The sequence below is a fragment of the Ruditapes philippinarum genome, unplaced genomic scaffold (genome assembly GCF_026571515.1).
Source record: "Ruditapes philippinarum isolate M1 unplaced genomic scaffold, ASM2657151v2 ctg713_1_1_1_1, whole genome shotgun sequence".
Taxonomy (NCBI): domain Eukaryota; kingdom Metazoa; phylum Mollusca; class Bivalvia; order Venerida; family Veneridae; genus Ruditapes; species Ruditapes philippinarum.
The window spans coordinates 423,423-437,820 of NW_026864226.1; the positions used below are offsets into that span (position 1 = coordinate 423,423).

General features: G+C 34.9%; 1 protein-coding gene across 2 annotated transcripts in view; it reads right to left on the bottom strand.

The window, feature by feature from the left end:
- Positions 1-13,288, bottom strand: part of LOC132724883 (protein IWS1 homolog) — a 28,081-nt gene extending 14,793 nt beyond the window's left edge. For both annotated transcript variants that reach the window (XM_060709854.1, XM_060709853.1), the window contains exons 1-2: positions 13,170-13,288; positions 4,012-4,070 (exon numbers count right to left, since the gene is read on the bottom strand). In XM_060709854.1, coding sequence (XP_060565837.1) covers positions 4,012-4,070; positions 13,170-13,191 — 81 coding nt within the window. In that variant the 5' untranslated portion in view covers positions 13,192-13,288. The remainder of the gene's footprint in view (positions 1-4,011; positions 4,071-13,169) is intronic.
- Positions 13,289-14,398: the final 1,110 nt, after the last annotated feature.

The following is a 14,398-nucleotide window of genomic DNA, read 5'->3' on the forward strand; positions in this document are numbered from 1 at the left end:
TAAATATCTTACCAAACTTTCCAGATATTGTCGAATTCCAGCGTTCGTACGAGATGGTGAGCTTGAGAACATTGAACAAGAGGGCCATGATGGCCCAAAGTCGCTCACCTGTATATAGGCCCCCGGAGCGAGCCAGTTTAAACCCAAGGGCTTTTATTTGAACAAACTTGGTTGACACCCATTAGAAGATATTTCATGCTAAACATCTAAGGTCTAGCTTATTGGGTTTTTTAAAAAGAAGATTTTTTATGTATATATATATTACACACACACACACTTATATATATATATATATATATATATATATATATATAAGTGTGTGTGTGTGTGTGTATGTATGTATATATATATATAAAGGGAGATAATTAAATTCAATACAGTTATACTTTCCCCTGCGTGGGATCACTTAAGATACAAGTGTGCAGATAATATATATATATATATATGTATGTATGTATGTATGTATGTATATTGTATATATATAATATATCTATATATAAATTACATATGTATATATATATATACATATATATATATATATGTATATATATATATATGTATGTATATATATAATATGTATATATCTAAAAAAAAAAAAGTCGAGCTAATGAATGACCCCCGGGACGGGGCCAATTTTGACCCCAGGGCTCTTATTTGAACGAACATGGTAGACATCCATTAGAACATGTTTCATGCTAAATATCTTAGCTCTAGCTCTTTGCATTCTTTAAAAGAAATTTTTTTAAGTTTTTACTATATGCATATAGGGAAAATCAATGACCCCCTGGGGCGGGGCCAATTTTGACCCCAGGGCTTTTATTTGAACAAACTTGATAGACACCCATTAGAAGATGTTTCATGCTAAATATCTTAGCTCTAGCTCTTTGGGTTCTTTAAAAGAAAATTTTTTAAGTTTTTACTATATACATATAGGGAAAATCAATGACCCCCAGGGCGGGGCAGATTTTAATTCTAGGAACAAAATTTGAACAACTTTGGTTTTGGACCTATAGATGATACCATAGACCAAATATCAAAGCTCTAGGCCATTTACTTTCAGACCAGAAGATTTTTCAAGTTTTCACTATATGTATATAATGAAAATCAATGACCCCTGAGGGCGGGGCCATTTTGACCCGAGGGCCATTATTTGAACAATCTTGGTAGAGGTCTACCACACAATGTTTCATGCCAAATATCTTACCTGTAGCCTTTGCCAATTCAGAGAAGAAGATTTTTTTATGTTTTACTATATACATATTAGAAAAACCTATGACCCCCCGGGGCGGGGCCAATTTTGACACTAGGGACAAAATTTGTACAACTTTGGTATTGGACCTTCAGATGATACCATAGACCAAATATCAAAGCTCTAGGCCATTTACTTTCAGACCAGAAGATTTTTTCAAGTTTTCACTATATGTATGTAATGAAAATCAATGACCCCCCCGGGGCGGGGCCAATTTTGACCCTAGGGCCATTATTTCAACAATCTTGATAGAGGTCTACTACACAATGTTTCATGCCAAATATCTAATCTGTAGCCTTTGCCAAATCAGAGAAGAAGATTTTTTAGATTTTACTATATACATATAAGGAAAAACCTATGACCCCCCCCGGGGCAGGGCCAATTTTGCCACTAGGGACAACATTTGAACAACTTTGGTAGAGGACCCATAGATGATACCATATACCAAAATCAAAGCTCTAGGCCATTTACTTTCAGACCAGAAGATTTTTCAAGTTTTTCACTATATGTATGTAATGAAAATCAATGACCCCCAGGGCTGGGCCAATTTTGACCCTAGGGCCATTATTTGAACAATCTTGATAGAGGTCTACTACACAATGTTTCATGCCAAATATCTAATCTGTAGCCTTTGCCAAATCAGAGAAGAAGATTTTTTTAGATTTACCTATAGACATATAAGGAAAAACCTATGACCCCCCGGGGCGGGGCCAATTTTGACACTAGGGACAAAATTTGAACAACTTTGGTAGAGGACCCATAGATGATACCATATACCAAAAATCAAAGCTCTGGCCCATGTACTTTCAGACAAGAAGATTTTTTAATTTTGTGTTTTTTGAAATCCTTTTCTGGCCCTGTGACCTACATATGCAACAGACCGGAACCATTTGAACAACTTTGAAAGGGGACCACCCAAGGATCATTTCTGTTTTTGGAAAAGTTCCAGGAAGACACAGCGTAGTTTTTGATTAGCATAAAGGGTTAAGAAAGGGTAATAGAGAAATAGAAAACAAATTAGGGAGAGACAGAAAGAAGAAATTTTCAAGGACGTCGGTGACGTCAATCGCCGAGACGTTGAAAAATGACAGTTGATTGACTGCGGACATTGTCAATGATGTTCGACTGTAGCTACGAGACGGTGCAGTCAACTCTAAGAATTTTAAAATGATAATTGTTAATGCATTTATTACATATATTGTATTCTTGGTTTACAATAGACTGAAATAGTATAAATTATTTTATAATTTTACGTAGTAGTCTTACATGTCTTATGGAGAAATTGTGTCAACAAGTTAACAGTCACGGTTCAAAATCGGCTATGTGTTTTACTTATTTTAAAAATAAGTAAAATTTGTTCTTATTTGTATTATTCTTTTATTTTCTCGTATATATGATACATTATTATTCAGCAACATTATTTTACATTATTTGTAATACATAATATAGTTTATTGCATGTGCGATTTTTTTCAGCAATCAAGTTACAGAGGGAAAAAATAGAAGTTTGCGTCATTACAGGAGCTCTTTATCATCATCCATGCTATTACAATACAATATGATAACGACTTGTATGCAGCGGATTCGCCGCATCAACAACATGTGTACATCGTATTGGGCTACTTCATGAATGAGTAAACCGCTGTACCGTTAAGGACATTACGCTTGTGACGTTGTGAACGTCATTTTTTTTAAGTAATACCGTGCGCCGCATTGCTTTACATGTACATGCCAATAACAGCATAACTTTTTTCTTTGTAAATATTTCTTGTTGATTTTTTTGTATCATTAAGGGGATAGATTCCGATTCAGGGTTCTCACTAGGACTTTAAAACATGGAGTCCATGGACTCCCAACCCTGAAAAAGTTGGAGTCCAAAAGCGTGTCGCAATTAATATGTTTACAGATTAGTTATTCAATGCTCACAATAGCATTGCTGATATTTTGAATCTTCAAGAGACTTCCAAAGTTTAAAGTTATTCAAAAGAAACTCTGAACTACATAGTATAATTATTGTTTTGTTGTTGATATTTATTATGAAATTATTTCATTATAATGCATCAACACATGGAAATTTGAACAACTTTGGTAGAGGACCCATAGATGATACCATATACCAAAAATCAAAGCTCTGGCCCATGTACTTTCAGACAAGAAGATTTTTTAATTTTGTGTTTTTTGAAATCCTTTTCTGGCCCTGTGACCTACATATGCAACAGACCGGAACCATTTGAACAACTTTGAAAGGGGACCACCCAAGGATCATTTCTGTAAAGTTTGGTTGATGTGCAGTCATTGGTTTCAGAGGAGATGTTGTTTATGTGAAAAGTTGACGACGCACGACGACGGACGACGGACACAGGGCGATCACAATAGCTCACCCTGAGCATTGCTCAGGTGAGCTAAAAAGCCGATAACTCGATTAAATTATAAAAAGCAGAGTTTATCAACCAGCCGAAGTTATCTCCCCAACCAGTGTGTTGTAAATTGTAAAATATAAATGTCAAACAATGAAAATGTGAAGCTGTATCAGGACTATATCCCCCAACTCTTGTATTATTGAAGGATCAACTGAGCTATAAGGCTGCAGTGCTTACATGTACATATTTTCCCCAAGTGAACATTTATATGCTGTGATATTAGATTATAATATTACATATAAGCAGATATCAAAATGTCTTACAAATGCCAAGCACTGACAACATGAAAAGTAATATAATATTTCAAATTTATAACAATTAAACATCTCAGGAGATTATTTACCCCTTCAATACTGTAGTCATATTCAGGCTCATCTTGTAAAGGTGTGCCACCACCTTCACCTGCAAACATAAAACAACAATAGTTATCATCAGGGTTCTCGGGGACGCTTATTTCGGCGTCCCGGTACGCATGTTAATTACAGCTGGACACAAATATTTCAGAGCAAGGATTCCAGGTACGCTTAATTTTGCCTGGGGATGTATAAACATTACCGATTGTTTACAACCACAAATACACAAAATGCGTCAGCGCGTGTCGGTAGGCGGTCCTATGCACATTGACCCGTGAAGCCATTAGCCAATCAGCGATAACGCTTCCGATCATTATCACGCAATAGTGATCAGACCAATGTATACACGCGCTGTACAGTACACGAAATTACCAGACATAACACGCGTGATAATTTTATATCTTTGATCAACAGTTGATTGGAAATTAGCAAATTTTACCGACAAAAGGATAAAATTATCGACTATTGTTTTCTCAAATTACAAATGAGTGTAATTTTTGAATGATTGTTTAATATTTTCGGCATTTTCTAGGCACAATTTTGCTTTAGTTTCATTCTTGCAAAAACTTTATATAAGAGTATTAAGAATTTAATATATTGTGCCGAAATACCAGGACAACAAACCAAAATACACATACGCTTTTCTTTGATATTTAGATTCAACCGAACAGCGGCGATTTCACGTTCGCCAGAAACCCTAAAATTTCGCAAAAATTATCGGTTTCCAAGCCAAACATGCGAATGAATTGTTCCTTTATTATTTAATCAACATTAAATCTTTAAATATCGATCTTCAATTTGCCCCCTTTTGAAGATATTTGCCACAGGCGCTAGTCACATTATCAAATATTTTACATAATCGGTCTATATATGTATATAAAGATATCTTTATATACATATATAGACCGATTATGTAAAATATTTGATTATGTGACTAGCGCCTGTGATATTTGCTAAAATAATTGTCGATCGGATGAATCTCTTACACACTGTGTGAAGCTGTACACGGTTTTCCTATTCATTCCGCTAAACGCTGCCTATATACATTTACGTTTTTTTTTTCACAAATATAAACTTTTTGTCTTTAGAGTGGACTTATTTAACCAGAATAAAATTTGATTTGGTATAAAAGTGAAAAACAAAAAACGATTTCCCTGTGTTGATGCATTACGAGGGATGATCAAAAATAAACCGGACTGTGACTGTCAATTGAAGAATTTTCAACCTATCACTTATTGTTATATATCACACTTAATCGGAAAACAATACCTGTAACCTGGTGCTATATCTAATCTGATAACGCCAATAGCATGTCCGTCACAGTGAATTCAAAAACCATGGTAACGCATACCCGGCGCAATGCGTAAAGTCGCGTTGACACCAAGCGCTTTATATTGCGTATATTTTAAAATATGGCACATTTAGATTTCAAAATACGCCAAAACGTCATGAACCATATCGTTGACGTTGTCAGAAAAAATGACTTCATTTTAGACATATTTATATTTGCAATCACAATTCAAACGTCACTTGTTAAAGAAATACTCGCATTAAAACTATGTCGTCGGAACGTCTTGAAACTCGATCAATAAGAAAGGTTTGTCAAAAGTAAAGAGAGAAATTGTTTAAAACTTAGAAAAAGATTATGGCTATCAAGGGAAAAGTTCCAGGAAGACACAGCGTAGTTTTTGATTAGCATAAAGGGTTAAGAAAGGGTAATAGAGAAATAGAAAACAAATTAGGGAGAGACAGAAAGAAGAAATTTTCAAGGACGTCGGTGACGTCAATCGCCGAGACGTTGAAAAATGACAGTTGATTGACTGCGGACATTGTCAATGATGTTCGACTGTAGCTACGAGACGGTGCAGTCAACTCTAAGAATTTTAAAATGATAATTGTTAATGCATTTATTACATATATTGTATTCTTGGTTTACAATAGACTGAAATAGTATAAATTATTTTATAATTTTACGTAGTAGTCTTACATGTCTTATGGAGAAATTGTGTCAACAAGTTAACAGTCACGGTTCAAAATCGGCTATGTGTTTTACTTATTTTAAAAATAAGTAAAATTTTGTTCTTATTTGTATTATTCTTTTATTTTCTCGTATATATGATACATTATTATTCAGCAACATTATTTTACATTATTTGTAATACATAATATAGTTTATTGCATGTGCGATTTTTCCAGCAATCAAGTTACAGAGGGAAAAAATAGAAGTTTGCGTCATTACAGGAGCTCTTTATCATCATCCATGCTATTACAATACAATATGATAACGACTTGTATGCAGCGGATTCGCCGCATCAACAACATGTGTACATCGTATTGGGCTACTTCATGAATGAGTAAACCGCTGTACCGTTAAGGACATTACGCTTGTGACGTTGTGAACGTCATTTTTTTAAGTAATACCGTGCGCCGCATTGCTTTACATGTACATGCCAATAACAGCATAACTTTTTTCTTTGTAAATATTTCTTGTTGATTTTTTTGTATCATTAAGGGGATAGATTCCGATTCAGGGTTCTCACTAGGACTTTAAAACATGGAGTCCATGGACTCCCAACCCTGAAAAAGTTGGAGTCCAAAAGCGTGTCGCAATTAATATGTTTACAGATTAGTTATTCAATGCTCACAATAGCATTGCTGATATTTTGAATCTTCAAGAGACTTCCAAAGTTTAAAGTTATTCAAAAGAAACTCTGAACTACATAGTATAATTATTGTTTTGTTGTTGATATTTATTATGAAATTATTTCATTATAATGCATCAACACATGGAAATCGTTTTGTTTTTTTCACTTTTATACCAAATCAAATTTTATTCAGGTTAAATAAGTCCACTCTAAAGACAAAAAGTTTATATTTGTAAAAAAAAAACGTAAATGTATATCAGCAGTGTTTAGCGGAATGAACAGGAAAATCGTGTACAGCTTCAAACAGTGTGTAAGATATTTATTCGATCGACAATTATTTTAGCAAATTTCTTCAAAAGGGGGCAAATTGAAGATCGATATTAAAAAATTTAATGTGGATTAAATAATAAAGGAACAATTCATTCGCATGTTTGGCTTGGAAACCGAGAATTTTTGCGAAATTTTAGGGTTTCTGGCGAACGTGAAATCGCCGATGTTCGGGATCAATTTTGGGATAGAATCTAAATATCAAAGAAAAGCGTATGTGTATTTTGGTTTGTTGTCCTGACATTTCGGCACAATATCTCAAATTCTTAATAGTCTTATCGAAAGTTTTTTGCAAGAATGAAACTAAAACAAAATTGTGCCTAGAAAATGCCGAAAATATTCGACAATCATTCAAAATTACACTCATTTGTAATTTGAGAAAACAGTCTTTAAACTTGAAGCGTAAATAGTCGATAATTTTATACTTTTGTCGGTAAAATTTGCTAATTTTCCAATCAACTGTTGATCAAAGATATAAAATTATCACCTCGTTTTATATCTGGCAATTACATGTACTGTACAGCTTGTGTATACATTAGTCTGAGCACTATTGCGTGATAATGATCGTTAGCGTTATCGCTGATTGGCTAATCGCTTCACGGGGCGATGTGCATAGGACCGCCTACCTATAGACTGAAACGCGCTGACGCACTTGTGTATTTGTGGTTGTAAACAATCGGTAATGTTTATGCGTCCCCGGGCAAAATTAAGCGTACGTGGAATCCTTGCTCTGAAATATTTGCGTCCAGCTGTAATAAACATGCGTACCGGGACGCCGAAATAAGCGTCCCCGAGAACCCTGCCGATTTATTTTCCGTTTATTTTTATGTATATTCATTTGACAGATAAAGAATCATTTACAAAGTCCGGTTAATTTTTGATCATCCCTCGTATAATGAAATAATTTCATAATTAATATTTCAACAATATTTTAATTCAATATTAACAACAAAACAATAATTATACTATGTATTTCATAGTTTCTTTTGAATAACTATAAACTTTGGAGTCCCATGAAGATTCAAAATATCTGCAATGCTATTGTGAACATTGAATGACTAATCTGTAAACATTAATTGCGACGCGCTTTTGGACTCAACTTTTTCAGGATTGGGAGTCCATGGACTCCATGTTTTAAAGTCCTAGTGAGAACCCTGGTTATCATATTTGAACTTAAATGACTGATGAAGATGACATGTGCATCTTTGCAAAATTATTTTTAAAAAAACAATTATCACCTCAGAAGCTTCATAAGTTTAGAAAGAAGTTGTGTTCAATATATAATTACCAAAGTTCTACATTTTAGATTTTATATACTTTGTTGAAATGAAAACACAAGTTACAGGCCATTTTCAACAGTCTTGCTGTTTGGTTAACCCAAAGTGTCAAACATGGTTGAGTGTCCACCTTGTTACTGAGAGGTCTAGGGTTCAGATCATGGACAGTGCCTGTAGATTTTAATGATTTACTATAATGGTGACAAGGTTGAAAAAACACATGACATTACTTCTAGCATGTCATTTGTGTGAGTGAAGAACTTTCAATCAATTACAGACAGGAAGTCCCATAATATTAGAAGCTGAACAGTAGATATGGTTGTACTTTGTAAGTTGCCGGGGATAAGTGTAGTGATGATACAGTTATAGCCTTGCTGTTGGGTTAACTCTTTATTGGGTTGAGTGTCTGCCTTGTAATAATTGTAATCAACTGAACAGACACATCGCAACTTTTTGAATTACAAGATAACGATAAAACCGAGGAATTCTGACTGAAAACGGATGTGTAGACTGGTGTCCTGCACACTTTTATAAGAACCAAAAAGGTCCATAATAGGGCAGGGAACCAGAATAAATGGAAGCAGTGCATAAAATACCAAATGGCACTTTTTAAACGGAAAATATAGAATAAAAATGAACAATTATAATAGACTATTTCATGGTGTAAGTAAATCAAGCGCGCTTTGAGTCTCTGCCTTTTTCATAATATAAAATTAGGCAAAGACTATGAACGGAGGAAGTTGGTTAATAAATCGTTCATTTTTTTCCGTTTTAAAGGTGTCATTCGGTATTTCATGTATTGCTTCCGGATCTGTTTTCACTCGGAATACTTGACTATTATTATTAATCCGAAAAGTTGCTACTGTTCGTTATCGGAATACCCTGCTTATTACCATTGGCCAGGCTTCGCGAAAGTTGCCGGACCGTCGGACATGTCCGGCAAAAATCAGGCCGGTCCGATATTTTTTTCGGAGTTCCGGACCTTATGTCCGGTACGTATACCGGGATATATCCAAGACCGATCAAGACCGAGTTTTCTCCCTTGAATAAAAAAATGTAAAACGAGTTTTGATTCGCCGTTTCGTTATAAGTGTCCGATACATACGACTGTCAATAACTTAAATGTCTGTGTTACTACATTATTACGCTGGCGCTACGCCCGGCAAAAATCGTTAACTATCCAATGAAGAAGACAAGGAACATCGCAATGCGATGCAACCAGGTTTTCAGCAAAATATTTCACAGAAGCTTTGTCATGAAGGGGCATTTGTTTTTAATTGAACTTTTAGGAGGAATTATGGCTTTTTTAATATTCCTCAAACAAAAATGATTGAGAAATTTTATGTTGTCTATTCGCCTTTTTTTCCCAAATGTTTTAGAAAGGTAAACAGTACTTTATTTTTGCTTAATTTTTGCATTTTTGCGTCTCTTGTCATTTTCTTTTGTCAACAATATTGGCGTGTGGTGTTTTGTGCAATATCAAGAAAAGTATGTTCACATTTTTAAAAAAATACTTGAATGATGTCTTGGAAGAAACATGGGAATTTAGTGAGCGCCAGGGCACTTGATGACAAAGCTTCTGTGAAAGTTTGGTCAAAATCCATTGAGAAGTTGCGCACTGTAGAAATTGTTCACTATATATTCTGTATAAGGAAAAAATATACAAAGGGCCATAATTCGGTAAAATATTATCCAATCACAAAACCCAGACAATATGTGCCAGGCACTTGAAAACAAAGCTTCTAAGAAAGTTTGGTCAAAATCCGTTGAGAAATGTAGGAGGAGTTGAGCACAGAATAAATTGTTCTCTATATATTCTGTATAAGGAAAAAATATACAAAGGGCCATAATTCAGTCAAATATTATCCAATCACAAAACCCCGACAATATGTGCCAGGCACTTGATAACAAAGCTTCTAAGAAAGTTTGGTCAAAAATCCGTTGAGAAATGTAGGAGGAGTTGCGCACAGAAGAAATTGTTCACTATATATTCTATATAAGGAAAAAAAACAAAGGGCCATAATTAGGTCAAATATATACCAATTGCAAAACCCTGGCAATATGTGTCAGGGCACTTGATGACAAAGCTTCTGAGAAAGTTTGGTCAAAATCCGTTGAGAAATGTAGGAGGAGTTGCGCACAGAAGAAATTGTTCACTATATATTTTATATAAGGAAAAAAAACAAAGGGCCATAATTAGGTCAAATATTATCTAATCGCAAAACCCCGACAATATGCACCAGGGCACTTGATGACAAAGCTTCTGTGAAAGTTTGGTCAAAATCCGTTGAGAAATGTAGGAGGAGTTGCTCACAGAAGAAATTGTCACTATATATTCTATATAAGGAAAAAAAACAAAGGGCCATAATTAGGTCAAATATTATCTAATCGCAAAACCCCGACAATATGCGCCAGGGCACTTGATGACAAAGCTTCTGTAAAAGTTTGGTCAAAATCCGTTGAGAAATGTAGGAGGAGTTGCGCACAGAAGAAATTGTTCACTTTATATTCTATATAATGAAAAAAAACAAAGGGCCATAATTAGGTCAAATATATACCAATTGCAAAACCCTGACAAATATGTGTCAGGGCACTTGATGACAAAGCTTCTGAGAAAGTTTGGTCAAAATCCGTTGTAAAATGTAGGAGGAGTTGCGCTCAGAAGAAATTGTTCACTATATATTCTATATAAGGAAAAAAAACAAAGGGCCATAATTAGGTCAAATATTATCTAATCGCAAAACCCCGACAATATGCGCCAGGGCACTTGATGACAAAGCTTCTGTGAAAGTTTGGTCAAAATCCGTTGAGAAATGTAGGAGGAGTTGCGCACAGAAGAAATTGTTTACGCCCGCCCGCCGCCCGCCCGCCCGTCCGCCCGCCCGCCCGTCCGCCCGCCCGCCGACATACCTCAATCTAATAACCAGTTTTTTCCTTCGGAAAACCTGGTTAAAAAAAGCGAAACAAAAGGAATACGAGTCCAGGCGCCCGCCGAGAAAATTTGTGGGTAAATGGAAAAATGGCCGCTTTGATCATGAATGTTTTGATTTCCAAACAGAGTCCATCCACAGGTGCTTGAAACAAATTTTTTTAAGTTTTATATGGGCTATATACTATATATCATTATATACATATATAGACTGGTTATGTAAAATATTTGAATATATGTGACTAGCGCCTGTGAGTCCATCAATCAGGATAAACTAATGTTTTATTTAAGGGAATAAAATTGTGTTGCAAATCTTTAAAAGTTGTTATGTCTTTAAAAAAAAACACCAAGGTATTACCATATACTTAATTTGGGGGAAAAAATTCGGTCAGACAAAAGTTCTTTCGGTCAGACAAGAATTGAAAGTTTGTCTGACCGAATGTCAGGCAAATTTTTCAGCAGTTTCGCGAAGCCTGTTGGCTCACATTAAAAATGGCTGTGCCCGACTAGAACTGACACTGAAAATTTCATTGATAGGTATATATTTCTATATATTCTTAAATTGTTTTTTATTTGATTTCATTTTGAATATACACATGTAGTCTATAGCCAGGCAAGTCAAAACTCAAAGCCTGGGCCCGCTTCACAGTCCCAGGCTTTGACTTCCTGGTATTATTTTAGGAAGTGGCTAGTCACACAAGCCCGTACAGCTAGCCATATGTGACTCACATACGGCTAGAACTTTTGGCTAGCCGTACGGGCCTGTATGACTAGCCACTTCCATTGAGTGTAGGACAAAAGCCCTCCTGGACAAAAGCCCTCTCGTCCAAAATTGACAAGGGGGACAAAAGCCCTCCCGTGAAAATGGCAAGGCGGACAAAAGCCCTCCCGCGAAATTGACAAGGCGGACAAAAGCCCTCCTGTGAAAATGGCAGGGCGCACAAAAGCCCTCCCATGAAAATAACAGGGCGGACAAAAGCCCTCCCGCAGCAAATACATATCTGTACATTAGTTTGTATTTTCAATTCAATGCACTCCACATATTAAAATTGTAATCATGAATAATTTTGTTTTCCATTGACATAAGGGTGTTTGTATGAGCTTGAGTACATTCCTGACTGACATCTGAATAATAAGTACTAAAGTTGTAAGTGCATAATTTATTCACGTAAAAATGAAAGATTACATGTGAAATTAAGATTAATAGTGTAATAAATGATGAAAAGAAGTTAAAATTAACTAAAATCAAAAGTCCAAGTTCCTTTTAATGAGTCAATAACTTTAGAAAGTGACTTTGTTTCAGAAAATATTACCTCATTAAACATTTCTGAAAGGTATGTTCTGAATGAAAGGTGGTTTTAGCTCATAAAAAATACTTAGACCAATAGAAAACGAAAACAAATATATATGTTACAAATTTAATATCTTGAGTGCATTGAAAAAAACCCACAGGTATGTAACATACATATATATTTTGTTACGGGAGGGCTTTTGTCCGCCTTGTTAATTTCACAGGAGGGCTTTTGTCCACTCTCTCATTTTCACAGGAGGGCTTTTGTCCGCCTTGTCATTTTCACGGGAGGGCTTTTGTCCGCCTTGTCATTTTTGGATGTGAAGGCTTTTGTCCGGGAGGGCTTTTGTCCGTTTCCCACTTCCATTATTTTAAGTCAATAACAAAGTTCCAGGTTACTTAACTATGTCCGTACAGAACAGAACTAACCGAGAATCCGCTTACCGACCGCAACAATACTCTTATTTGTATAAATGAAAAAGTAAAACTGTCACTGATAATGATTTAAAACTGACTAAACAGACCAGAAAATTATTTTGGATCCTCTTATTCATGTTGTCCATGTTGACATGTTTGCGAGTTTTTGCTTTAGATTTTTCACGAATTTCTTTTACGTTTTTACTTTTGTGATTTAAAACCATGTTGATAAAATAACTTTGAAAGGTTAACTAAGCCTTACCTTCTGTAAACTCAGTTTCCATTATAAATCAAACCCACGTCAATATTTTCGACTTTTTTTGTTCAAGTTTCACAATATCCCTGATAATAACCGAAGACTTCCGAATAACCGTTTAGTCTAATAAATTCACGAATAATTTCAATCAATATCTTCGTCATCTCCTTACGATTGTTGTTCAGTTGCTAAACTTTAACTGCATGCAACTAAAATAGAAATTAAGAGATTTTATTATATAGTAAAAGATCATAGAACTTATCATGTGTGTAATAATCACATATAAGGTGATGAATTTCATTTTCATTCTCTTCAAATGTACTTACTTTATCGGACGAAAGATGATAATTATAATATCATAAATATAATAAGATATTAAATATTCTATATTTATGAAAAATGACAAATAACTTTATTTAAATTGGCAATATTTTGTAATAAAATAAAAAAAAAGGTTTCAACATGGTCTTTAAAAAACACCCTGGTTTCAAATAACTTTCTTGAAAATTGAATTGCAACCCTCCAAACTGATCCATGACATCTCTCCAACACACAACAAGAAAAGCATTGATGCAAAGCATCAAAGGGCGACGCCAAAAGAATTTGATCCAGGTTTGCACCTAAATACTTAACAAAAGATGTGTACTTTATAGCAGTACCATTTCATGTGACCTGGAGGCTTGGTCCAGTTTATGTTGAAACTTAAACCAAAAAGAATAGACTCTGTCTTGCCAAGATGCAAAGACAATTTATAGTCAATAAACCAATCTTAAGATTTACTTTACCAGATACAAGGATACCTGAGTCATCATCACAGGCACAAGTATCACACCTGGGAAAAAAAATATGACCAGATTAATAAAAAATCTGTGTTCATCTTAAAAGTGTCAAAAACCAAAAAAAAAATATGTAAATAATGACCCCCTTTAAAAATATACTATTAACTTTAAGTATATATTTTTAAAAGGGGGTCATCATTTACATTTTTTTTTTTTGGTTTGTGACACTTTTAGATGAACACAGGTTTTTTATCAATCTGGTAATATTTTTTCTTCCCAGGTCTGATACTTGTGCCTATGCATATAATAAAAGCTTATTGCTTAGGGTTTGCAGACATGTCATTGACATATATTAGACATAAAAGAGGACCTAAAATGAACATCAGGGGGACACCATAGATATTCAGAGAGAACGAGTACCAGCCACATTCACCAGCTGCTATCAGAGATAAGACT